At 46.3% G+C, this 25389-nt stretch overlaps 1 protein-coding gene across 1 annotated transcript in view; it reads right to left on the bottom strand.

Annotated features, from left to right (window-relative positions):
* Window positions 1-9336: 9336 nt before the first annotated feature.
* CLRN1 (clarin 1) overlaps window positions 9337-25389 on the bottom strand; it is a 39811-nt gene continuing 23758 nt past the window's right edge. The window contains exons 2-3 of the mRNA XM_045503279.1: window positions 22757-22936; window positions 9337-10176 (exon numbers count right to left, since the gene is read on the bottom strand). Coding sequence (XP_045359235.1) covers window positions 9911-10176; window positions 22757-22936 — 446 coding nt within the window. The 3' untranslated portion in view covers window positions 9337-9910. The remainder of the gene's footprint in view (window positions 10177-22756; window positions 22937-25389) is intronic.

Raw genomic sequence — 25389 nt, 5'->3', positions numbered from 1 at the left:
TTAAAGAAAAATGGCAAGTAGTACTAACAGAAAGGAAGAAGGAGCACAAGGGAAGAAGAAACCTCGAGGACTGGATGAGCAAGGAATACCAACGGCTTAAATCACTGACTGTCCATCTGCTTGTCTCTGTGGTCTGTGTGGAGGAACCCTGCACAGAACAGACTCCCAAATGACCACGAGGTGGGGCCACCGGGTTATGGCAGGCCCTGGTACCCTCTGCTCACCCTTGTGCCCGCCAAGTGGTGCTTGCAATGATGTGCGCTGCCCGGCCTGGCAGTACTGGTGCCCTCAAGAAGAGCCAGATTCCCTTGAGTCTTCAGCTGATTTAGTTGTGAGGGATCCTAGAGATCTTTCAGGGGGATCGTCTTTCATGTAGCAAATACTCCAGCTGTGGATTGAATCCTGACTCTATAGCACATGGGGGGGGGGGTGCAGGCGTGTTCTGGACGCATGGGTACGACTTTGACGAGAGCTGATGCGCATGAGGCTTCTCCTTTTGGGTTGGAGAAGAAAACTTTATAGCGAGGTGTCTGGAGAGGAGAGAAAAGGGGGTTGTGACAGGAAAGGATGCAGCCATGTGTGTGGCATTTTTGTGTCATACTCAGCCTGTGGGTCTGGCTTTAAGATTTTTTGGAAGATACGTGAGCTCCCAGACACAAAAAAGGCTGGTCGGGGGAACAGATGACGAAGTGTGTCACAGGGTTGACGAGGGGCTCTTCTCCACCCCCACCCCCAGTCTGTTACAGACCTGAGTGCACTCTGGATCCTTAGGGTCGCAGAGTACCCTTCATGGAACAATCCCTTTGCTTGGAGGCCTTGGAGGCAGCTAGGCTGTGAGCTGTCTTGGTGTAGACAGACTTGTTTCTGAGGAAACAGTAGGACTTAGACGCCCCCAGAATGAAACGGGAGGGATGTGAGAGAGAGGGCCTTGGTTCTTTATTTGGCAGGGGGCTGACTATTAACAGCCATCAAAGGAGCACCTGCGTGGCTCAGTTAGTTGAGCGTTCAACTTCGGCTCGGCGGGGGGCGGGGGGGGGTTCGTGAGTTCGAGCCCCTTATCGGGCTCACTGCTGTCAGCACAGAGTCCACTTCAGCTCTTCTGTCCCCTGCTCTCTGCCCTCCCCCACTTGCACTCTCTCGAAAATAAATAAACATTTAAAAACAGCCATCAAGATTTGGAAATTAAATCTAGTATGATTATATTTATGGTAATCTACTGGGGGAAGTCCAAGGACGTTTAGATTAGTTTCAGATAAGCCCACAAAGGTCAGGAAAATTAGGCATGCTCTGCTGTGGCAGAACTGGTGAGAACAGAAGTTTGGGCTTGAACCAAGTCTCTCTTCACCTTCAGTAACTGGTTCAACTTGCATTCACTTACTCAGAAAATGATCTGTATTTTAGCAGCAGCATACCTTCTGCGATTATTGAAAACGGGTTTAAGTTCTAAGCACAGGGACCATGCCCTGTGCTTCTCCTTCCTATGGGGCACAGGGCCAAAACGTAATCATTAGCTTATGAATCATTTGATCCACTCGTTAGAACGGACATCAGCTTCTTCTCTTGCGTGTTGTGGGCAGTTGCTGGCAAGAGATGGGGAAGGTATGGCAGTACAATAGACCTTATGTCTCAAAAGCATCACCCCCTTCAACATGAAGGAGTGAAGACCCTGTTAGATTTATGATTAGACTGAAACCAAGAAGCGTATATGCATGATGGTAGGAAGGGGGACTCAGTTTAGGGACATCAGCAAAGATTAGAAGCAGTCAGCTTTCTGGAGCAGAAAGAAGGATTGAAAATTGGCCACAGTCATTCAACAAATATTTATCAATTGCTTAGTGCACGTCAACGGTGGTTATTCTAGGGACCGAGGATTTAGCAGTGGACAACACAGAATTGATTTAAGGTGAAAGCATGTTGAGGATGGGATTATATTTATTTACATCTCTCCTTCATAGCCTTGTAGTCCTAGGATAAGAAAAAGTCTTGAATTTGTAAAATGTATGTGCCTTGTTCTAAAAACTTGAAGCAACTTATAAAGTAGTATAAAACTCATCAAGATTCAAATGGAAGTGGAAGAGATCGGTAAATAACTTTGGAAAATTTAAAAAGCATTGGAACCCCAAACCCAGCAGGAACAAGGCTAGTTATGAGGCATGCACCCTTGAAATCCCAGAAACAGCACCAAATGAGGCACAGATGTAGCTTTAGGCTTTCCAGTGACTAACCTGCAGTGGGTGATGATACCATTGAAACAAGTAAACATCCTCAGTTCTTTGGAGAAAGCATCATGAATCCTAATAAAGACCAGAAAGAAACTTCTCTCTAAGAATCTTTCCCAAACAGGGTACTCTGTGGCTGAGCTATGGGACTAAGGTAACAAGCAAAACATGACTCAGGAGACTGGGAGAGCTGCCACCTTGGATTGAATGGCTGAGTCTTTGGGAGTTCATATTCCATCTCCAGGCAATAGCTAGGGGCAAGGATGCCCGCGGTAAGTCAGTCCCCGCAGTTTTGTTCAGCAGATATTAGACACGCGGGAAAGGTGTGGCTATCGATCTTGCACGTGTTTCATGAGATAAAGAACTTTAATGTGATTCCCAGAATAGCTGGAAGCAAGGTGGGATGGAGATAAGAAGGTTTGACTTTAGCTCCTTGCAGAGAAATGTGTGTTTGTAAACATAATCAGAATATCTCAGCTCAAGCCATTTTGCTTATACGGCTCCTTATATGTGTATGGGCTTGGCCTTAGGCATCCGTAAAGGGAGGAAGGATGGAAACATTCCGTTGTATTTGAGTAGGATGACTAAATCGAGAAATGAAACTACTTTACCTCGTCAGTAAAAATCATCAAGTGTTTTTTTTTTGTTTGTTTGTTTTTAAGGAAGTGTTGTTCAGTCAACTGGATGTCTGTGCATGAGATACACAGAAAAAGTTAAGCTGGGCCTCCGTGTGTTTCTTTCAGTGTATCTCAGTGTCTGTCTCTGATTTTAGAAAACAGTAAAATGGGTTAGCAATGATGGTCACTCATAAAGCAAGAAACTAGAGTAAAGGACTCGTAGGAGTAAAGATTAATATATAGGATACAGAATCACATAACCAATCATGGCGGGTAGTTTTCGGGTACCAGCCAAACTCACACGTTCTTCTGTTAGAACTCCCTTGATACACGCACGTGTGCACACATACGTGTCCATGGCGGCTGTGACTCATCCCTCCCTCATTTCAGCTGTGCAGAGCATGGGTGGGCATCTGACCAAGAGAGGGGATCGAGAGGCTGGACTGCACCATTCTGACTCTGTCTCTCTCTCTCTTCCCGCACCACCCCCCCCCCCCCCAACCCCATGCACTCTTGCTCTCACTCTCCTGCTTTTTGCTTAAGATGTTTTAAGTGGCAGGGCACCTGGGTTGGGGCGGGGGGCGGGTACTCAGACAGTTAAGCATCTAACTTCAGCTCAGGTCATGATCTCACAGTTCATGAGTTCGAGCCCTGCATCGGGCTCTGTTGACAGCTCAGAGCCTGGAGCTGCTTCAGATCCTGCGTCTTCCTCTCTCTCTGCTCCTCCCCCATTCACACTCTGTCTCTCTCTCTTTCTCTCTCTTTCAAAAATAAATAAAACATTAGGAAAAAAAAGATGTTTTAGGTGATTTTTGTTTCTCATATTAAATGCTCCCTGATCAAGATACTAAGTAAACTAGGAACATTTTCTTTCCTTTGATGTACAGGATAGAGGATTAGGGGATATAGCATAAATATATTTTATATTTTATATATTTATGTATTTGAAAAAGGAAATAGCAATATTGGAGGGGCAGCCATGCCCCAAGGAAATATTGGGGGGGGCAGCCATGAAGTTTGATACAAAGTAAAAAAAAAAAAAAAAAATCTGAAGCAAAGAGCTTCCGGTTTAGTGCTGATATGTGTGGAGGGATATTTCACTGTTTCTGTCTGCTGTATTTTTCTGCTCCCCTGTGCTCACTTCATTTCTTCATCTATACTCCAGAGACCTCTGCCCAATCTAAGCACATAAGCTTCGGGGAAAGGGGGTGACTATGGTGAACTTCAAGGGTGATGCTAAGTTCAAGAGTCACTAGTTCAGATGGGAAATAGAGTCTGAGACATTCTTGTGGAATATGTCTGCTTTTGTCTCCAAACTAGCTAGAAAGTTCCTAGGGTTGGGAATGGGTGGGAGGGAGAAAGGAGATCTTCCTAGATTAAATCTAGAATCTGTGCTGGAGCACATACCGTCTTCTTCCAGCACCAGAGAACATTGGGGAAACTGAGTTGGTGCCTACTTGTCATCCTCGTTGCTGCTCAGGTGAAGCCCAAGATGACAGCCAGGAGGAGGTCTCCTGCCAACCGACCTGCAGGACGGACACTATTCTGGGCTCCAAGACTTCACTAAGGCTTTGTCTGACCCAGAACTGTGGACTATACTTCCTCCAAATACCCTGACCCCTCAGGAGGGGGAGAGCGAGGGGAAGTAGTGGTGTGGAAGGGAAAATGGCTGCCGGACTAACCATCACCCACATAACAGCTCCAAATGCACACAGTGACAGAACTGCCCTCTCAGCTCTTTCAGATACATTAAAGAACTTCACTTGGCGTTTGTTTTTTTTAATGTTTATTTTTGAGAGAGAGAGAAAGACAGAACGAGAAAGAGAGCACTAGTGGGGGGCGGGGGGAGGCAGAGAGAGGGAGACATTGGATCTGAAGCAGGCTCTGCACTGACAGAGGAGAGCCCGATGTGCGGCTCGAACTCACAAACTGTGAGATCATGACCCGAGCTGAAGTTGGACACTTAACCGACCGAGCCACCCAAGGGTCCCTGGCATTCTTTGATTAGGTATGCAGTTGTTTACCATTTTGTGAAGATTGAAACTCTAGGATAATTGTTGAATTTTGGTAATTAATGTAGTTAAGGGATATCATTGGACTACTTGGGTTTTTTTTTTTTTTTTTTTTTTTTTTTTTTTTTTTTTTACTGGCAAACTTAAAACTCTGTCTTTAATAATAAATTGAAGCTTTAAAAAGAAAAATAAGGATAGAGAAGTGTTCAAGGATATTCTTCTCTCAACAAAGGATTTTTTTAATGTTTTTTTCTGATTCTTTTTACATTTCCTCCCCACAATCCTCAGTGCCTCATAGACAGCTAGATCCATTGTAGATGTGAGATAAAAATGGTTTTGAATGATTGAAAAAGGGTTTATTAATCATTGTTTGGAAAGAATCCTGAAGGATATCGGCATAAGCAAAGTGTTCATTTCCTCTTTAGATATTTATGCAGAAAATTCACTCTCAAGTCTTCATTTCAGCTGGTGGTGGGTAATATGGCCACAGGGTCACAGCTTCACAAAGGATAGTGGCCAGACAGGACCTAGTGGTAGTGGTGGAGGGTGCTCCTGACCCCAGGCTACCAATGAAGAGGCCTGGAGAATGTTTCATTGGCTTGAAGCAGAAGAGCTTTGCTAGAAAAGAGAGCCTTGGTGGCCTGGCCAAGGTGAGCTAGGCTGCAGCAACGAATAACCATCCGAACTCAGTGGCTTTATAGGAAGTTTCTCTACCAGTCTTGTCACACTCCGGTACAGGTCCTGAAGCCTGCCTCTGTTTTGTAGGCTCGCTGCCTGGATCCCATGACCCCCGAGGCTACGGCACCGGGCAAGGACACAGCTGGAGGATGGTGTAGGATGTTCTTCAGTGCCAGGATTGAAAGTGGCATGAGTCACTTCAGCCTATACCCTATCCATCCAGACTCACTTACTTGACCGCAACCGCAAAGTGGGCTGGGAAATGTGGTTCGGCTGTGTGCCTACGAAGAATGTGGGGGAGGACACGTAGCATTTGTCTGCCACAGAGAATCCGGGGGAAAGAATGACAGCAAAGGAGTGGGATGGAAAGAGCACCTGTGGGATGGGAACTAAGTGTACATGCCCGCTTCTCGAGGGGCTTCTGGCCTGGGATGTGCAACAGACACCATCCTTCATTCTACTCGGCTAAATGGAAGGATAGCGACTTAAGTGCAAATTAGTGAGCTGTGGCATCCTGGAATCCATACCTGCGAATTAGATAGGAGACCCTTTTTTGCATAGGTACAGTTAGTGACAAATCGGAACCTGGGGACGTGGCAAGTGTGGGGTGAGCCGCCTTTGGGCACCGAGACTGCATGTTCCCATAGGGCCGGTGCCCGAATTACTTGAGACGCCCAGGCCACCGCTTGGTGCACCTGCTTACTGCGCCAACTGGAGGACAGAGGGGACAGAGGCTAGTGGGAGCCCCCCGGGTCTCACTCTCCTCCAGAATTAGACTCACGGCCCCCAGCGGAAGGACACATCTACCGTTCTGGTCACTTTCAGAGCAGATCGAGGCCCCTTACACCAAGATTCTAGCAAAGAGACATAATCCTTTGAGACACTTGCCTTTTAATTGTTGGGTGGTTTTCACCACAGCACGGCTATTCCCACGGGGTCTCTACAACCACTGCCGAATACTGTCAGATAGGGTCTGTAGGCAACGCTCTCTGGAGATTTCTAACTTAGGTCGTCCGCTCAGCCTCGGACTCATTCAGCCTTTCCAAATAGGCTGGTGAGTCCCAGCTCTGGGCGGGACACTATAGACGTATCTGTAGATGTACACTTAGATGTTATCTAAGGGAGAGTGGTGGTGGGGGTGGGGGTGGGGGGGGTGGGGAGGGATGGTCATGAAGTCTGTAAATCAGAGCATACACTTACTAAATTTACAGTAGCACTTTTAGGAGCAAGAAGGTGTTTCCTGAGGGGGATCTTCATCCCAGAAGCCAGGGCCCCATGCCTGCCCAGTCTTTCTCTCTCTCGTTTCAAGGAGCAGGTACCTGTTTCTCTAAACTGACCAGCATTGCTTTGTCCCTTGCCACTTGGAGGAGGCGGCTTATCTGCTGAACCAGCCATCACCCCTGATCCAGAAACGACTGCCATGTTGAAAGGGGTTGAGAACTGGCATGCCACCAGATCAAACACACAGTGCAGGCTCCAAACATCTAAATAGAAGGATGGGGGACGGCAAGGGAGTTAGAAAAACCAGGCCGATGGCTTGGGGCTGGCCTTGACGAAGCATTTCTGTAACAACCACACTTTTACCTGTACTGGATCTTGCTGGAAGGGGAGAAGTTGGGGACAGTTGAGAGAGAGGTTAAAGCGCCCTGATTTCCGGCCCCCAGAGTCTCTCCCTTGCCTCTTGCTCAGGTTTCCATCAGTAAATGGTCCGGACCATATCCGTTCTAATGGCAACTCGTGCTTCCCTCGAAGCTGGTGCACCCTGATACTGCCCCGGCGAACCCATCCTCCCTCCACCAGAGTTGGGAGGGGGCAGCCCCCCACCAGACTCTCCCTAAAAACACGGGCGGAGGGGCGCCTGGGTGGCCCAGTCGGTTGAGCGTCCGACTTCAGCTCAGGTCACGATCTCGCGGTCCGTGAGTTCGAGCCCCGCGTCGGGCTCTGGGCTGATGGCTCAGAGCTTGGAGCCTGCTTCTGATTCTGTGTCTCCCTCTCTCTCTGCCCCTCCCCCATTCATGCTCTGTCTCTCTCTGTCTCAAAAATAACTAAACGTTTAAAAAAAAAAAAGAAAACAAACACATGCAGAGGGAGAGGAGAGGAATCACCCTAAGACTGTGTAATGTGTGAGCCACCAGCCAGATTGATCTGCCCTGAATGCTTGTGAAGTGACTTGAGAGCAGCTGTTCTGAGGGAGCAGATGGGGCCATGAGAGCAAAAGACCTTTGTGGAAAGCGCACAGAGGTGAGGCGCCCTCCTCCTCCTGTAGCCCGCCCTGTCTGCACTTGTTTAGTCCCGAAGCTTCCTCCTATGGCCGTGAACGTGTCTTGCACGTTCACTGCAGGGGGTACCCCGAACGACTTGGGATGGCTTTCATAGCTCCTCCCCATTCCTCCCCCCTCCCCCACCCCCACCCCGGCGTGATGAGCCTGGGTATTCTCCGAGCTGATGAGGGCGGCTGCAGACAAGTGGAAAGGAAACCGACCAACAGACCGTGGAACTGTGTTTGCAGCCCCAGAGCCAGCAGGGGGCCCCGCATCCCTGAGAGAATGTGAGGATGCTGGCTGCCACCTGGGGAGGGAGGTCGGACACAGCATAATGAGTGTCACTCTTCGGCGCCTTTGATCCCCATAGAGGGAGCCACAAAAGGAGTCCTGGCCAGATCCCTCTTCTAAGGGTCACAGGCCACTGGAACCACACATTTCATCGGAGAGAAGAAAGGGACACAATGTAAGCGCACTCTTCTGAGGGCCCAGATTGTATCTTGTTTTATTTTTGTGTGTGGCACGATTTGCAGGGACCAGCAGCCCTGCCTCGACTTCCCATCCAGGGACCATTGTTAGTTCGCCTATTAGGTTCTCATTAGATTTTCAGCCGCTGCTCCGACTTTTCTCTTTTTACAGAAGAGAGAACAACTGGGGACTTGTTTCCTGAAGAAAGCATGGTGTTAGAAGTTTTTCAAACCTCTGAGAAGAGAGAGAGGTCAAATGAGAATGTGGGGGCCTGGCTTTCCAGGATCTCAGGCCAATTACCACGTGGGGAAGGTCCTTGGGCCTTCCTGCCCCCTCCCAGCTACGGAGGCTTCTGTGTTTAACTGTTGCGTGAAGACTTCCAGCACTGGGCTCCGCTAGCCTGAGCTAGAATTAACATCCTTTCATTGCCAGACCGACTTGTGGTCTTCTAGAAATTCTCCGGGTATGTTTCCTGAATGAAGGCGGGCGTGAGGACAGGCATCTGGAAAGTAAAGGTGTATTCTGATGTCAGCCTATGGGCCACGGATCACCAACAGAGCAAGTTACTTATCAGGGATATAAGCAGTCATTTGTTTCTTGTAAATTGTTCCAAAAGGGAAAAAGTTTTTTTTTTTTTTTTTTTTTTTTTTTTTTTTTAAGTGAGCAATTTCAGAACCTCTTGTATGGCGGCTAAGTACCCAGCAGCTGTGGCGAGGGGCCTGGTGGCGTATTCTCTGTCATTCTCTGCTTCTTCCTGAGCGCTTTCTTGAGGGCAGCAGGTCAGGGACAGAGGAAGTGTCTGTTTGGACTCACTTGTGGTCTTTGGTCAGCTGCAGGTCAATTTCATGGGTAATTAAGGAAAAAGAAAATGGGCTTGGGTCATGCTTTGTGACAGCCAGGCCAAAAACCGAGATGTAGTGATACCATCACAATCCCAGAATGTAATGTAATTTTCATAAGTGGGAATTAGTGCTTAAAGACACTAAAGTTAGAAACAACAGCCCCAGTGAGTCATTTGCATTAAGTTTACTAAGAAGAGTCATTTTGCATGATTCGTCAGTGGTCCCAGCAAGTATGTCTGTTTAAAGTACTGTGTTTCCCCACCCGCCTTTTTTTTTTTTTTTTCCATTTAGAGGTTTGCAAATTTTGACCAACAGGCATGGATAATAAGACTGTGCTTTAAACGAACTTAAAAAAAAAAAAAAAAGCATGTGGATACTTTTCATCAATGCTCACTTAGTGCACTATCATTTTAGGAAAGCGATTCCAGCTTTACTTCCTGGTATCTCTGGCAACAAATGTGTGGATGTATCAGAAATTGTATTTGTTTGTATTAAAACATAGTCTCCATGCCTCTTCATTCCTTCCTGATGGAGCAGGCATTTTACACTTTGATGCGTACATAGGGTAACAATTTGTCCCTTCTAGTCAAGAGTTTTAAGCACGCAGTTCCCATGAAGTAAAACAACCTTCTCAAACCTTCCTTCTGCTCCCCTTACTGAGCCTGTATCCTTAGTACCTCATTTGTAAACATTGCCATGGAGGGCTTGGATGCTTTCATTTGTGCATCTGAAAGGACGGACAAAATTAACCATTTCCAAGTGACCAGAGCAAGTTGACTCACTTACTTGGCAGATCACAGGAATATTTGCCTTTCAGTACATTAGATCTGCAGCTACATTGGTCGTCTCCGTGTCTTTAGATTTTGCAAAAGGAAACTGAAATCCAGCAAGTCGTATTAAGAGCCCATTCAAAAAATGAACAAAAAAGCAAATGAAAACAACCCAGAACGAAGCGGTGTATTTTTCACTTTGCGTTTTGTAGGCGTAAGTCCCTTCTTTATCATTTGCAATTTTTTCTGAGAGGTGGTGGATTTTCACTTCAGAGGCAAACAGTATCATGACAAGACAGCCACAGGAGCCTGCAACAGAAGGAGCAAACAATGTGTTGTCACAAATATTTCCCGATTGTAAGCGGCAGGGAAGAGGGTCAGTGTCGAAACTAAAGAAAGCCTTTACTATCACCCTCATTGGCATCCTTCTCCAAAAATATAGCATTTCACATTTGTAATCATGAGCCTGATTCTCCAAGTGATGGGCGGGGGGCCTGAGTTATGTCTGTGAGCAAAGAAGATTTGGTGGATGTGGGGAGGGTAGAATCTAGCTGATGTCACGAAGACTGGGAGATGTTCCTCTCTGTGTGATGAGTGGGCTGAATGGCTGGCTGGGCACCTTCAAAGCACAATGGTGGGATCCAGCTACAAAGCAGCCACTGCTGTGATGTGACTTTAAGAGAACAAATTTCTCTGTACTTCACAGACCATGCAGAAAAAATTCCAGCCATGCAGCCCCCTTATGAAAGGGCCTAGGGCTTCCTTTAGAAGAGTTCCATGACCTCTCCTTCAGAAGGGCTCCTCTCTCCTCCAGCTCCCACCTGGCCACAGCTGCCCAGGGGAGTCCCTGAGCAAAGGGGGCCATACATAAAGCATTGAGGCAACAGTATCTGTTCTCCTTGTGTCTAACAAAACTCAGGATTTTTACCTGGGTGTGTGTGGCTGCCTTGGATAAAGGCCTCACTGTTTGGTTGAGAGGGGCGGGGTGAGGGCAGGAAAGTTTCCTTGAAGTATGCATGTATCAGATGGCTGCCCTGTCTTCTCCCCCTTCCTCCTTCCTGTAGCTGAAATATGGATGCAATGGCTGGAGCTCCAGCAGACATTTTGGACCAGGTGGCCTCAGAAATGGAAGCCATGTACTATAGAAAAACAAGAATGGAGGAGTATGGATTTCAGACACCTGGAGCTACCAGGCCAACCCTAGACTTCAAACTCTAGGTTTTTATGTGGAAGAAAAATAAATATCTATTTTGTTTAATTCACTATTATTATTTTTCCCTCATGTACTACTCATTGGTAGCCTAATCTAATCTTAAAGGTGCAGCTGTGGTGTGGGTGATCTCCCTGCAGGACAGGGGCACTCCATACTGAGTGGTGCCTGGAAGTTCTGAGAGGCCCTCTCCCTGAAGATGGAGAATGGGAGACCCCCAGATGGGTGGGTGGCACAGAGGACAGAAGCAGGTGGCAAGTGGATAGCAAGGTGCCCAGGCCTTCCACAGCTAGTGTTGCATCCCGGGCCACCTCAGTGGGGGTCGAGTTAATAGGAGACTTGCTGAGATGGTCTTCTAACTTGGGTCAAACCAGTTTGGATTCGGACCCTGATTCCTCCACTTACTCTGTGAAATTAGGCAATTTTAATCTCCAAGTCTCAATTTTCTCATCTCTAAAATGTGAATAATGGAGATGATGCACGATTAGCACTTGTCATTAGAATTGACACACATAAATGCTTACTTATCAGTAGCTATTCCTATGCTTTTTATGTTCTCTTTTCATCTTGCAAGTCCTTGCCACAATCCCTTACCCCCCACCCCCACCCCACCCACCCCAAAAAACCCTGACTGTTTCGGATAAGCCCCCCAAAAGAATATAGTACAGGCTGTTATTCCTCCAAATACTCTCCCATAGGTTTATGACTCCTTTAGAATGGGTAAGTGCTTTTTGCCCTTCAGTTAAAGTTTATTCAGATACCCTAGGAGCAGCAATATACTGGCTTCGGTACCCATTCATTAATTCACTCATTCATTGATTCCACTCGGCGTGCTATGTGCCAAGCTCAGGGATAATGGTGGATATGTAAACGTTAAAGAAAATACATATGGTTTCTGCTCTAACAGAGAATAGAATAGGGTAGGGAACACACATAAGACAATTGTAAACCGATTTCAGTGAGTGTAATAGCAAGGGAGATACAGGTGGCTATTACTGAGAGGGTGGGCAGCATCATGGAAGGTTCCTTGGAAGTAGCTGTAGGAAAAGTTAGCTGAGCAAAGGGAGGCTGGACCGGTGTGGGGAGTGGTCTGGACATGAGGAGCTATAATGCAAATGATGGCCCCCATTCCTTTTCCAAAGGTCGGGTTTGCATTGGGATCGAGGTAGAGACAGGATCTTGTGGGAGTAAGAGGTGAAGGGTGGGGTGAGCAGGGAAGGAGCTATCCCATTTCTTTCATTTTAGAATTTTGCATAGGGCTGGCCCATCCGCTTGATCATCATCGTAATGTACCCCCAAATAATCAAATGATGCAGTTCTCTTGAAACTTCACTTCTCGCCAGCCTCAGCGCAGTAGTTGAGAGTATTCCTTTGTAAAATTCGTCAGCCTATTTTTGTATTCGGAGCTTAAAACCAGAGCTCTCCCCTGGCAAAGTCGTATTATTCCTTTCTTGTTAGATCCAACAAAAAGGCTGCAATGCTGTTTTCTCTTTATGTTTCATTTGAAAATTGTGGAGAAAATGCCATTGCTTTTACCAGAAGAACTTTCTTTGTCTGAGGAGATGGTGAATTTCAGACAGAAGCGAAACACTGTTATTTCCTTCCTGCTTGAAAGGAAAATTCAAGCTAGGTTTCCTTTTCGAGTTGTTAAATATTTTAGAGGTATTACTTTGTTAGGGAGACAGCATCATAGTGAGACTGCATTTCAAATTCCTGAAGTAAAGGTTGCTTGGGGTATCTTAAGACTCGCAGCCTTTCACCATAGCTAGTCATCCAAGCGTGCAAGCTCCCAAAACAGAGCGCACGGTCCAGTAGTTGAGAGGATGGTCTGAGACTCTGTTCTGGATTCTGGAGTTGACCATGGGGTCAACTTTGTCATTTCAGAGTGGGAGCACAATAACCTCGCTTGAATTTTTGCCAACCCTGTGACTGTGAAGAGATGTGAAGGGAAACAACTTACTGTGATGCTAGGGTATCTTTGCTTCTCTCTGTCCATGGCTCTAAAAGAGATGTGGGACCAAGGATAACCACAACCTATGGACCAAAAGATACACATGAAACGTATCTTCTCTTTGTGGCCTGGATGCCAGGCACACGGGGAGAGGTGTGTAAGGGATGGGGGTGATGGTGGGAATAGGGCTTAGCACTTTTCCAATATGGCCCTTAGTCCCCAGCAAGGGGGCTCCTTGCTCTGGGTCCCACATTTAGAGGGTGCTGCTCTCTCTCTTCTAGAAAGACCCTTCCTCACCCTCCGGTGAGGGTCAATGGGATGAGCCCATCTTGAGTCCCTCACCCACATTCTAGCTCGTGCTCCTGGGACCTGGGACTTCCCTCCCCAAACGGCCCTGAGTGCATTTCCAGGGCTGCATGGGTATCTGTCTTCTTTGGAGCAGTCGCTCTAAGGGCAGACTTTGTGGCTGGTGTTGCACAGCCCTGAGGCCTGAAGATGGCCAAGGAACAGCTACTGTGAGGGTGCAGTCAGAGCTCAGATACACAGTAGAGTGTACACGTGGGGCCCTTTGCAGTGTGGATAGAACCAAGCAAGAGGAGGGAAGTGGACAGACAGGGGCCAGCTCTTCTCTGTCACCGCATTCAGGTCCAGAATTTTAAATGTGAATGTGGCCTTCCAGGTCCTTATGGAGAGATGTTGTCAAGGCAGAAGGATAGAGCATGTCTCATTGAATAGTTTATTAGCTTATGACTTTCAAATGTTCAGACATGTGGTATGTGGACTGTCATTAATAGTCTTGCTCAAGGCCTCACAAATGTTAGGATCAGGCCTGCGTGCTTCCTTCTTCCTTTTCCCAGCTATCCATGTTCCCCAGGAGTCCAAACTCAGCCGGGGCCCTTTGGACAGATGCCTCACGTGTTTGTCTGACCAACACCGCTCCTGCTCATGAGGAAGGTTCGAGTACATTAGATGTAGGAAAGCCTGCCAAGACGTGCTCCAGTTAGAATTTGGGACATAACCAGGCACAGGACCCACGTTTTGCTGTCATGCATCTTACCCAGAGACCAGCCATTTTCCTTTATGTGTTTGATTGCCCTGCCATCTGGCTGGTACTGTAATATTTATTTCCCCCTTTAATGACTGATTACTGAGTTAATCCCTGACTGAAAAGGATAGCTGAGTTATAGAGCTGTCACACAATGAATTACCAGTCAATTAACAAACATTTGTAATGTGCTAGACATTGCACACTCATGACTGTCCTCTGGCAGCTCTCTGGGACTGCAGAGCTGGACGCCTCTCTCCTCCAGTCCTTACAATATAGGGAGCAAAGGTCACGGCCAACAAGAGAGCTGCCTCTTCGTCCCTGGCTGATCGTGAGGGTGACTGTGCCGTGATGGGTGAGAACAGCCTGCCAGGATCTCTGTGAGTCCAGGGTACCGTGGGCTTCAGGGGAAATGTGTCCTCAAAGGTGAAAAAAAAAAAAAAAAAAAAAAAAAAGCTCTGATACATTCTCCTATTATCACTAAGATTGTATTGTGGGAAATAATAAATTAGAATTTCAATTCCATTTAAAGTAATGGCCAACGTTTCCAGAAAGCTAGCACGTCATCTTTAAGCTCTCTTACAGATGACAAATACTAGAGGCATTCCATTGCCTCTGCAGAATGATAAATTGATAATTTCCTTCTTTAAGGAGTCTTGAAAGATGATAAATGGAGGTGGAAAAGCCACAGCTTTGCAGGTGTAGGTACTAATTTTCTGTGAAATTATGCAATCTCAGTAGAAAGCCAGTTATCAAAGGTGAGGTCTCCAGCAATAATTTCTTCCGCAAATGAAAGCGGTTCTGTCTTCACCCTGCTGTAGAGACCAGTGGCTGCTATCTAGAAAAGGGACAGCAGGACAAGTAAAACAAGTTAATACCTAAGAGTAGATTTTGAGGTCTTGATGGGGAGAAATTTGGTCACGTGTTTCCAAAGAGAAGGTGTGGATGAAAGAACACCACCAGTTAGGTTCAGCTTTTTCTCCTCATCTCCTGTACTGGAGAGTTGAAGAACCCACATCTAACTTAAGTTTTACAAATGTCATGTCAGTAGAGCAGTGATTTGTGCAAAGAAGAAATGATCTAAAAACGCGATCTTTTTTCTAATTTGAACTGACTCTCAGAAAAGGAGAATATCCTTTGTTTCAGCAAATACACAGCTACTTCTGCTCTATTCGTTTATTCAACAAATATTTGTTGGGTGCCTACTGCAGCATTCTGGGCCCTGGGGATACAGCCCTGGATGAGCCGACAGAAATCCCTGTCTTCATGGAGCTGTCAGTGGTGGAGACAGTGGGGGAAGAGGCAATAACTAGATAAGCGAGGACATTCTGTCACTTATCAGAGTGTGATTTGCACTAAGGGGAATAAAATAAAGCAGGGAAGGGGGTGGCCAGGGTGGCCTCAGGGAGAAGATGATGTTTTAGTGCCTCTTGAAGAAAGTCAAGGAATGAGAAAGGTAAGTGAAGGGAAGAGCATTTTGGGGTAAGGGAACAGTGTGCGCAGAGGACCCGGGCGGTTTGGGCAGAGAGAGGCAGAGAGCCATGCAGAGAGGAGTAAGAGGTGAGCCGCGTGTGGGGGCAGGGGCTGGCGGGGTCCTGGGGTAGGCGCATCAAGTGGTGCTTTAGAGGTCATAGCAAGGACTTGTGCTGAGACTCTAAAACAAACAGAAAGGAAGACACACTTGCGTGTTCTGAATAGGAAGGGAGTCTGTTTGCACTTGTGATAGAACAAGATTGAACATCTCCTTGCACGAGGTCATGGCCGGGTACAGGGCAAAGTGCGTTAACCTTTTCCAGCACCCTCGACATGAGTAACCTGGAGTGCAATCCTGTCACTGCCCTGCTGCCACCGGCACCTCAAATCAGAATCTCTGGTCCTTTGCCATCACGGGCTGGCTAATACTACTTCTTTCCTTCTGTGGCCTCCTTCCTAAAGTCTATGCTGAGAAGCCAGTAGAATACTGTCGTTGCCGACTTTTCCTACCACAATCCCGTCCTTCAGCTTGGCTCAGGCTCGGCGGCTTTGATGCCTGGATATCCCTGTATCTCCCTTCTCAGACTTTAGATAACAGCTCCTCCATAAGGACTGAAGTGGAAACAAGACCCAGAGAGTTTCTGACCACAGTTACAGAATAATATGTCCTAGACATATTACAGAGGCCAGGATATTTGGAGTATGGAAATTGATATGTAATGTAAGCCTTCATCTATTTTTGTACTGCTCTTTATTTTCCTGTCTGAGTGTTTCATGTGTGACTGTGCTTGTTTATGTTCCATGCCATAGTTGTAATTATCATAATTAATTAGGCCCGTATCAGGAACATCTCCCTTTTAAATGAAGGCAGCCATTGTATTTGTTTGCCTTGCTTGGTATAACTCCTAACATGATACTATGTGTAAGAGAAGACGTAATAAATACAATTTGCAATAAGCCCACATTTTGGAGGTTTTCACCACCTCCAAAAGGCCTGAGCCAATACCTCTCATATCACCTTCAGAGAGTATTCACTGAACTATCTAGAATGTTCTATGCATGATCCATGGAAAGTCTTCTACCTGGCATCTTCTCTTCTCCTTGAAGATCTGGGACTATGCCATCAACTGGGAAACTTCTAGAATGCAGTATAGAAAGGCAGACACTCATGTATCAGTGCCCCAGTGTGAAATTGTGGATCCAGTCGCTTCCATGCCCAGCCGCTTCTTCTTTGGCTCCCTCTCTTTCTCTACCTCCCTAATTTGTGTACATTTCTCTCTCTCTCTCTCCCCCACTGTATTAGAAACCTGGAGGGAAGTGTTTTTGACCCTGTTTTCCCCATTCTGCCTTCCCCTCCCATTTGCTCTCCCAGTGAGCTTCCACAAAGCTCACTGTTCAGCAGTACTCTTGAAAAACCCCCGTCTTATAGCCTCACGGACATCATGACCTCCTGGTTTTCCTTCCTCCCCTCTAGACACACCTAGTCAGTGTCCTTTGCCGGCCGCTCCTTCTCAACCCAAAAGTGAACTGATGGTGTTCTTCGGGGATTGGTCCTAGGCCAGTTTTTCTCTATCTACATTCTCTCCCCAGATGATCTCATCCATTTCCATTGCTTTAAATAATATCTATATCCTGACAACTCCTAAATTTATGTCTTTTGTCTAGACCTCTTCTCTGAGCTCCAGACTCATATATCCCACTGGCTACTTGCCATCTCTACTCACATACCTCCTAGGGTCTCAAACTTGACATGCCCCAAATAGAACATTGATTTCTAGTGCTAAGCTCCTCCTTCCACATCTTTCTTGCCCTGAACTCTAAGTCTATTCCTCCCCTTGTCTTATTCGTCTTGGTAAATGCCACCACTGTCGACTTGCTTCAGCCACCGGCAAAAGGCTTTACTTTTGGATCTACTTTCAAAATGTTTTTAGAATCCATTCATCTCTCTCCATGTCCAAGACAATATAGCCTAGTCTTTCACCAGACATTTCTTAAAAGGTAAATCAGCAACCTCATGTCTCCTTAAACTCTTTCACAAGTTTCTCAATGTAATGAGAATCAATTCTGAAAGATTTACCCTGGCTGACTTTTGAGGTCTGACATTAACTGCCATCAACAGGTCTTGATAATAATGTTGGTGTTTTTTGTTTTTTGTTTTTTTTCTCTCATTTCCCCCTCATTACTTACCCCTAGCCACCTGGGCCTTCTTTCAGTTCCCACAGCAAGCCGACCTCTTTCCTTAGAGTCTTCATGCGTGCTTTCTCCTCTCCTTGGGAAAGTCTCTAGGGGTCCTCAGCTCCTTTGAATCCTTAGAACTACTTGCTGCCCAGTGCATCAAAGCCCCATCCCTTCTTTCTTTCCATTCTCTATTATAGCAGCATGTTGATCACCCTTACAGGATTGAGTGTCATCTCTAATTGCTTATGTACGCTTTTGTTTGATTCTCCTGCTAGACTCTAGGTTCCACGAAAGTAAGACTTTGTGTACCTGATTGGTTGTGGCATCACCAGTTCCTATTATGATGGCCGGCACATAGTGGGCATTCAGTCAGGGTTTGTTAAATAAGGGACACGTATGCACCTAAATCAGTGGTTCTCAATACTGGTCACACATTAGAATTACCCGAGAGAGATTTATAAAAACACCTGTACCCAGGCCCCACCCCCAGAGACCCCAATTTAATTAGTGTAGCACGGGGCCTGGCATCAGCACTTTTAGGGAGTTTTCCGAGTGATTTTAATGTATAGTCCAGAAAGAGAATCACTGCCCAAAATGAACTAAGGGAACCCATTGAGGTATTACTGAAATCCAAACTTGGGGAATGGTTTCTCAAATCTAGTTTATAACTGACAAGATGAGAAAGAGCACGTGAACTGCGTTGCCTGTGTTTCATGCACAGTGATGGTGGACAGAGATGCTACATGAAGAGGGCTGAGGAATAAGATGAACCAAACTGGAAGCCATAAGTAGTAGAAGGAGCATCTGGTCCGAGAGGGCGACAGGCTATCAGGCCATGGCATGAGCAAGTGCTGGTGCCTGAAACCTTTGGTGGCCTAATCCAAAGGTTTGTTCTCTTTCCTTCTCTGTCTCCAGGGTCTGGCATGTGTGCTGGGACACATGAGGAAAGGCTCATGGCTCCGTTACCCCGGCAGTGTGGAAGGAAGACCTCTTCTCCTTCCTTCTCCCGTATCTTCATGCCTCAGGATGCCAAGCCTTGGGTCCCCATCCAGCAAGGGAGTAGACAGATCCAAATGATATCGGTACGAGGACAGGGGGCATCTTGGGGAACCCAGGGCTGAGTGGGAGAAGAAGAGAAAGGAGGTCTGAGGAGGAAGAAATTTTCTCTGCTGACTATGAGGAGGGCTGCCTGGGCAGAGGAACAGGGGAGGAGACTCAGTGGAAAAGAGCTGCTCTTCCCCACACCCCCCACTGCCGGCCAGCAGAGGGGTTGTTAATGGAGTGTGACTCACACGGGAACAAAATGACTTCCTAACACAAGAGAGCTGTCCCCTCTTTGTGTGTTTATCTGTTGGCTCATAGTTAGAGTGTTTGCGATAAGACCGTAATCCCCATCCTTCCACGATGAGGGTTTAGAGCTGGGATCTCCATGAATATTATAACTTCGGATAAGCATTTCCAAAACTCCAGGGGCTTCTGCTTACTGTATGTATATTGAAACTGAATGAGGTAGTCTGCGATTCAAGAGTGATCTGTTTACCCCCAAAGGTCACAAACCATCAGTCCATTTGACCCTGACACGAGTTTTGTTTTAAAAAGTGATGGAAAGTTTTGTTATTTAAAAATACGGATTGGGGGCTTTAAAAAGCAGACGATGTGCAAAACACCTGTCCTTTACCTTCTGCGAGACAGATCTGGAGCTAGCTCCTTCTTTCCCTTCCTCCCCGTCTCTTCCTTCCCTCATCCACAAACCTTTATTGAGGGCCTGCTTTTGCAACAAGTTCAAAGATAAATAAGATATAATGTAAGCGCAGGGTCTGTGTGTTCCCGCATATATTTCTGTGCTCAGGTTTTCTTCGCATCAGACTTGGCCAAGGGCCGAGATAAGATCTGGGACTTGGATTAAATGCTGCATTCTCGGAGTCATCTCGCTTTTCAAATACCGTTAGTTTGGTCGTCCGTTAGAACTGTCAAATAATTTGTCTTCCAAATGGGCTGCTCTTCTGAATTCCGTTCAGAGGCTCGAGTGCGAGATGGCTGTGCCAGTTAATAAGCTGCCGTGTCTGGGCTTCATACGAGTCTTTTCTCTGCTTTGTGATGCTGGGTCAAGACTCCCCCGTCTCTAGTCTGCCTTGTCAGCTGCTTCCCGTTATGCTCTGTCAACAGACAGCTGTGGGGAGGGGACACGAGCGGGACGGAGCACTGGGGGACTTCCCAGGCCCCTCGACCCTCCCAGAGCGGCTGCGGGTGTCCCGTGACACTGTCATCTCCTCAGAGGGCTGAGACCAAGCGCCCCAGCCTCTCTCAAGCCACCAGGTTCTGGTAACTCCAGACTGTTCTTCAGATCTTTAAGCCCTGGGAATGGCGGCTGCTTTCTGAGAGCGCCGTCTCGGAGTTACCCCAGGGGCTCCTTTCTGTGCTGCTGGTCCTCTGACACCTGTGCAATCAGTCCCTGACGGCCCTGGTCCCCAAGAGCTTGCAGCAGAATCACCTGAGAGGCTTGTTGAACACATTGCTGGGCACACCCCTCCCCCTCCAGAGTTCCCGGTGCAGGAGCAGGTCTGGGGTGGGGATTTGCTTTTCTATCAAGTTCCCAGGTAAGGGAAGGCTCCTGGTCTGGGGACCCCACTCTAAGAACCACTGCTGAACATTATGTTCCCTCCGGGAAAATAGCGCGTGTTCTGTTTTCTGGCTAGCCTCTGATTGATTTAATGGCCTTCACTAAAATAGAACACCACCCAGATCTACCAGTTTGGTTTGTTATGCTGGGGGAGCACGGAGGTAAAGCCAACATCCACTTCTCACCTGGCCCTACCTGTGAGATTACATCACTCTGTCGGTCTTTCTGTCCCCACCCTGCCCCTGTGTGTTTGCTCCTCTGCCCTGATCTCGAGGCCCTCAGCCTTCCTTTACATATCTCACCCCATCTCTCCCCGGCCCTTTTCCTCTGCCTCTGTGGGCCTGCTCTGCTAATCCCATCCATTTGAATTCCGATTTCTCTAACGGGTACTAAGTGCCCTAGCTAACACCTCCTTCTGGGTTTGATGTTTCAAGTCCACAAACACGTACTGAAGTGTTTACTGTGCGCACAGCCTCACGCTGGATGCCCTTGCTGGAGATGCCAGGATGAGAAAGACTGGTCTCTGCCGTCTTAGGGTCACTGTTGCTGCACAGTTTAGAACTGTCCTATCTGCTGGTGAAAGACGTGGGGAAAATATTAGCAGAACCCCCACAAGAGAGAGAACTGCTCTGGTTAAGTGAATTATTTGATTAGCAAGATGTGGATGAGGCAAGACTCTGAGATGGGCGCTCAAGTACCGATGGAAAGGGCCTGGGGTGTTGTTGCAAGGTGACTGAGCCCCAGTTAACCACAAGGCTCTGCTTCATAGAGAAGGAGCTTTGCAGGTTTGTGGCCAGAGTTGATTTGTGCTAGGGGAAGGGAGCCGTGTCCAGACAAAGAAGGGCCTGGGGCCTGCCAACAGTTAAAGGGCAATGTCAGGGAAGGAAACAGTCTAATGGGGATTTTTTTTATGTTTATTTACTTATTATTTTTTTAAATGTTTATTTATTTTTGAGAGAGAGCACGCGCGCGCGCGCGCGAGAGAGAGAGAGAGAGAGAGAGAGAAAGAGACAGAGCATAAGTGGGGGAGGGGCAGAGAGCAAGGGAGACAGAATCTAAAGCAAGCTCCAGGCTCTGAGCTGTCAGCACAGAGCCCGATGAGGCACTCGAACCCGCAAAATGGGAGATCATGACCTGAGCCGAAGTCAAACGCTCAACCGACTGAGCCACCCAGGCACCCCTATTTATTTATTTTTGAGAGAGGGAGAGAGTGAGCATGAGCAGAAGACAGAGGGAGACAGAGAATCCCAAGCAGGCTCTGCCCTGTCAGCACAGAGCCCAACGTGGGGCTTGAACTCCCAAACCGTGAGATCATGACCTGAGTCAAAATCAAGTCAGATGCCTAACCAACTGAGCCACCCAGGGACCCCTCTAACAGGGATTTTCAACCCACTGTTGGCTGGTGTGAGTTGTAACCTCGCATCTCTACATGGAATCATTAACAGAACTATGGATGCTTCCTGGGACTATGACAAAGTACTACGTCTTTTTGCAAGTCTGAAATGTGGTGAAATGAGAGGCCTTCCATAGAAACGCTACATACGAGTTATGTATACATTTTTTATTTTCTCATCTTTCTCTTCTCCTTGTAACTATATCCTAAGCACCCTGAGGCACTACCTTGACTTTGTATTCTTTTCCATCCGCCTTGGTTATTGAGTAGGACATGTTTATTGATGAACTGATTGCTGAGTTTAGAGTTTATTTTTTTCCCAGATACACACATCGTTAGGCTACACAAAGTACCTAAAGGCTTGAATATTACAACTCATGGGGGCAGAACACTGGCCCTTCACTTCTTTTGCATGATTTGTATTTATTTTTCTGATTATGACCTGAGATCAAGACCTGAGCTGAGATCAAGAGTCAGACCCTCAACCAACTGAGCCACCCAGGTGCTTCTGTTTTTCTGATTGTGAATAAATAAATGCACACTATTGAACATTTGGAAACCTTAAAAGGCATGAGAGAAAGTGAAAATCACACATAATTTCCCTGCTCAGAGGTAACTACCGCAAATATAATGGTCTCTCTCTCTCTTTCTGTGTATCTGTATGGAGGCTAGAGAGAGTATATGTACAATATATATATACTCCTATATACTGTCCATATTTATATATAGTTATAAAATCTTATACACTGTTTTATTCACTTTTGATACAAGCATGCATCCTTTTGATTACATCTTCAAAATGTGATTTAATGTCACCATCATTTATTCATACAGAGTATCATAATGTGTATCTCAAATTTCCCATTGTTGGATAATTATATTTTTCTCTACCTTCATAATCATACATAACACTACAGTGGACATCCATCTATATGCACTATAACTCTACATTTAGGTAGACCTGTCTTTTGACACACTGGAAGGCACATTTGTCTTCAGAAGGAGAATTTTGTACCCACCTGACATGAAGCTCAAAAGATACAACCCTAGTGGGCCATGAAGGGTTTCAAAGGGCTTGCCAAAAGCATTATACATGAAGAAGGCCGTTCCCACCATGGTTAAAACAACCAGGATCGTGGAGAAGAGAATGACGTTGACGTGGATGCTCAAGGGGATCACTTTGAGCAAATCTGGGAAAACTAAAGATAAAACAAAAATTAGAAGAACTTTCATTAGTGATAGTCTGCAAATGTAATTTCAAAAATTAAATCCTTCTTCTTTTTAACCTCAAAAATCACTAAAATCCTTCCGATGAATACATTCTCACTTACTAATTTACAAGGGATTTAGAAAAAGGTTTAAACACAGGATTATTTTGTAGAACTCACCAGTGGAGACCAACAAAGAGGAGAGTTGAAGGAATTTTTTCTACCCTTGGTCATATGTAATTATTTGAATAAACAAGTGCTGGCTTTACAACCAAAAACTGTGCATGTTGATGATCAAACTTTTAATGACATTTCTCAGTAGACATTTTTTTTTTTTAATCTATCTTGAAATGACATTTTTGGTTTGGGAATATCTGGGGGAGTTCAAACATCAGGAAGTATTTCTATTTCTTTTACTACCAAAAAAGAAAAAATTGTTTCTAGTCCACACCAAGATTAAAAAATGGGGTATTTTCAGTCAGCTTCAATATTTTCATGTAGTACAAGCTGTGGGAAAATAATTTCTGGTGATACGAGAAATATTTTCCATTTAGAAAACATGCCAAATCTATTTCTAGATTTTGTGTTCAGGGCAAGTTTTTCTTGTTTGCAGAGGAAATGACATACTTTATAAATGTAAGGTTTCTCTTATCCGATGAAGCATCAGTATGCTCAGCATCAGCAAACCTGGCGAGACCAATCTGGGGAAGTTTAGTGCAGCCCATTTAAGTTTCCCCAACATTTATCAAGTGCTTTCTTAATTTATTTACTGAGCACCTAGTATGTGCCAGGCGTTGTTCTGGCTGCTGGAAAGAGAGCCATAAAATAAGATAGGCAGGGTCCCCATTGTCTTATGGAGATTATAACCTAATGGGAGTAAACAGATAATTAACAAGTGAACAAACAAATGTGATAGCTTATCTCTAAAGATGGCCGCCATCAGTTCCTTCTCTCCTTCTACACACATGTCACTTCTCCTTTAAGAGGTAGAATTCCTTCCTCAATTCCCTTGAACCTGGGCTGGCCTGTGACTGCTTTGACCTCCTGAATATGGCAGAACTACAGCGTGCCAATTCCAGGCCTAGCCTGTATAAGAAGACCAGCCGTTCCTTTTTTTTTTTTTTTTTTTTTCTCTTGGAGGCTTGAGTTGTTATGCAGGAAGTCCAAGTTACTCTGCTAGAGAATAAGGCGACCCAGAGGAGCACCAGACATGGGAGGGAAGAGTCTTGGACGTCCAACCCAGAAAAACCTCTAGATGACTCCAGCCCCAGGTGCTATTTAATTGCAACCCAATCAAGCACTGCCAAACTGAACTAATAAATTTTTGTTTTAAGCCCCTGAGCTTTGGGAGGCTATTAGGCAATGGTAACAATAAGACACTTTCAGATAGTAGTGCTAATGCTATAAAGAAATGAAACAAGGTAATGGAATTTTGAGTGGTTGAGTGAAAGGGTGTGGGTGGTCAGCAGAGTTATACCTGAGCTGGCATCTGAATGCTGAGAAGGAAGTGGCTATAATAAGATCTGGGGAAGAACATTCCAGGGAGAAGGAACACCACGGGGGCAGCAATGAACCTGGCAAGCAAGAGGGGGCAGAAGTGAGATTGCTAGGCTGGGATCAGATTGTTGCACCTTCTGGGTCTTGGTCTCCTGACCATGTGACTATGGTAAGGTGTGGGTTTTTAATTCTAAATTCATTAGGAAGCCACTGGGAGGGGAGAGGGGTTAAATGGGAGAGTGGCACAATCTCCTTCACGTCACCCTGGCTGCCGATTAGTGTGTATAAGGGGGTAGGGGGAGGAAAGAAGGCAAATGTGGAGGCAGGGAGACTCCAGGGCAGGGAGTGTTCACAGTAGCAAGAGGCAGGAGGCTAGCAGCTGGGGGTGGTGACAGGTTATCAGATTTGGAGTATATCTTGGAGACAGAAGATAGGACTTGTCGAAAGAAAGGACTCAAGGATAAGCAGCGGAATAAATGGTGATGCTATTAACTGACATAGACAAGGAGAAGGTGTGGGTTTGGGCATGGGTGTGGGAAATAAGGCAGAAGTCCTGTTTAAAATCTGCAATTAGAGGTGCCAAATAGGATTCATGTGTCTGGAGGTCTGGGGAGAAGGTGGAGGTATTTAGGGAGGTGGAACCAAGGGGGAGGAAGCAAAGTGCTTAGGGCATGCAATTTAAGGGGATAATCACTCTCTGGGGCTAACCCTGCACTTTCATGAGCCTGAGAGTGAATGTCTCCTTAAATTTTATGACTAGGGGCCTCCACGGCCTCGCCCTGGTATTTAAAACCAGAGGGATGGCTATCACCTGCAGAGAAACTGTAGTTAGAGAAGGGGAGGGCCCTGGGACTCCCCTACATTTCCCTGCACAGGAGAGAGGAGAAACCAGCCAAGGAGACTGAGAAAGAGAGCTTGTGACTTAGGAACAAATCCATGGATGGGAT

Source organism: Leopardus geoffroyi, chromosome C2 (assembly GCF_018350155.1).
Source record: "Leopardus geoffroyi isolate Oge1 chromosome C2, O.geoffroyi_Oge1_pat1.0, whole genome shotgun sequence".
Classification (NCBI taxonomy): Eukaryota; Metazoa; Chordata; class Mammalia; order Carnivora; family Felidae; genus Leopardus; species Leopardus geoffroyi.
The sequence above is the reverse complement of the archived record's forward strand: the minus strand, read 5'-3'. Positions and strand labels throughout refer to the sequence as shown.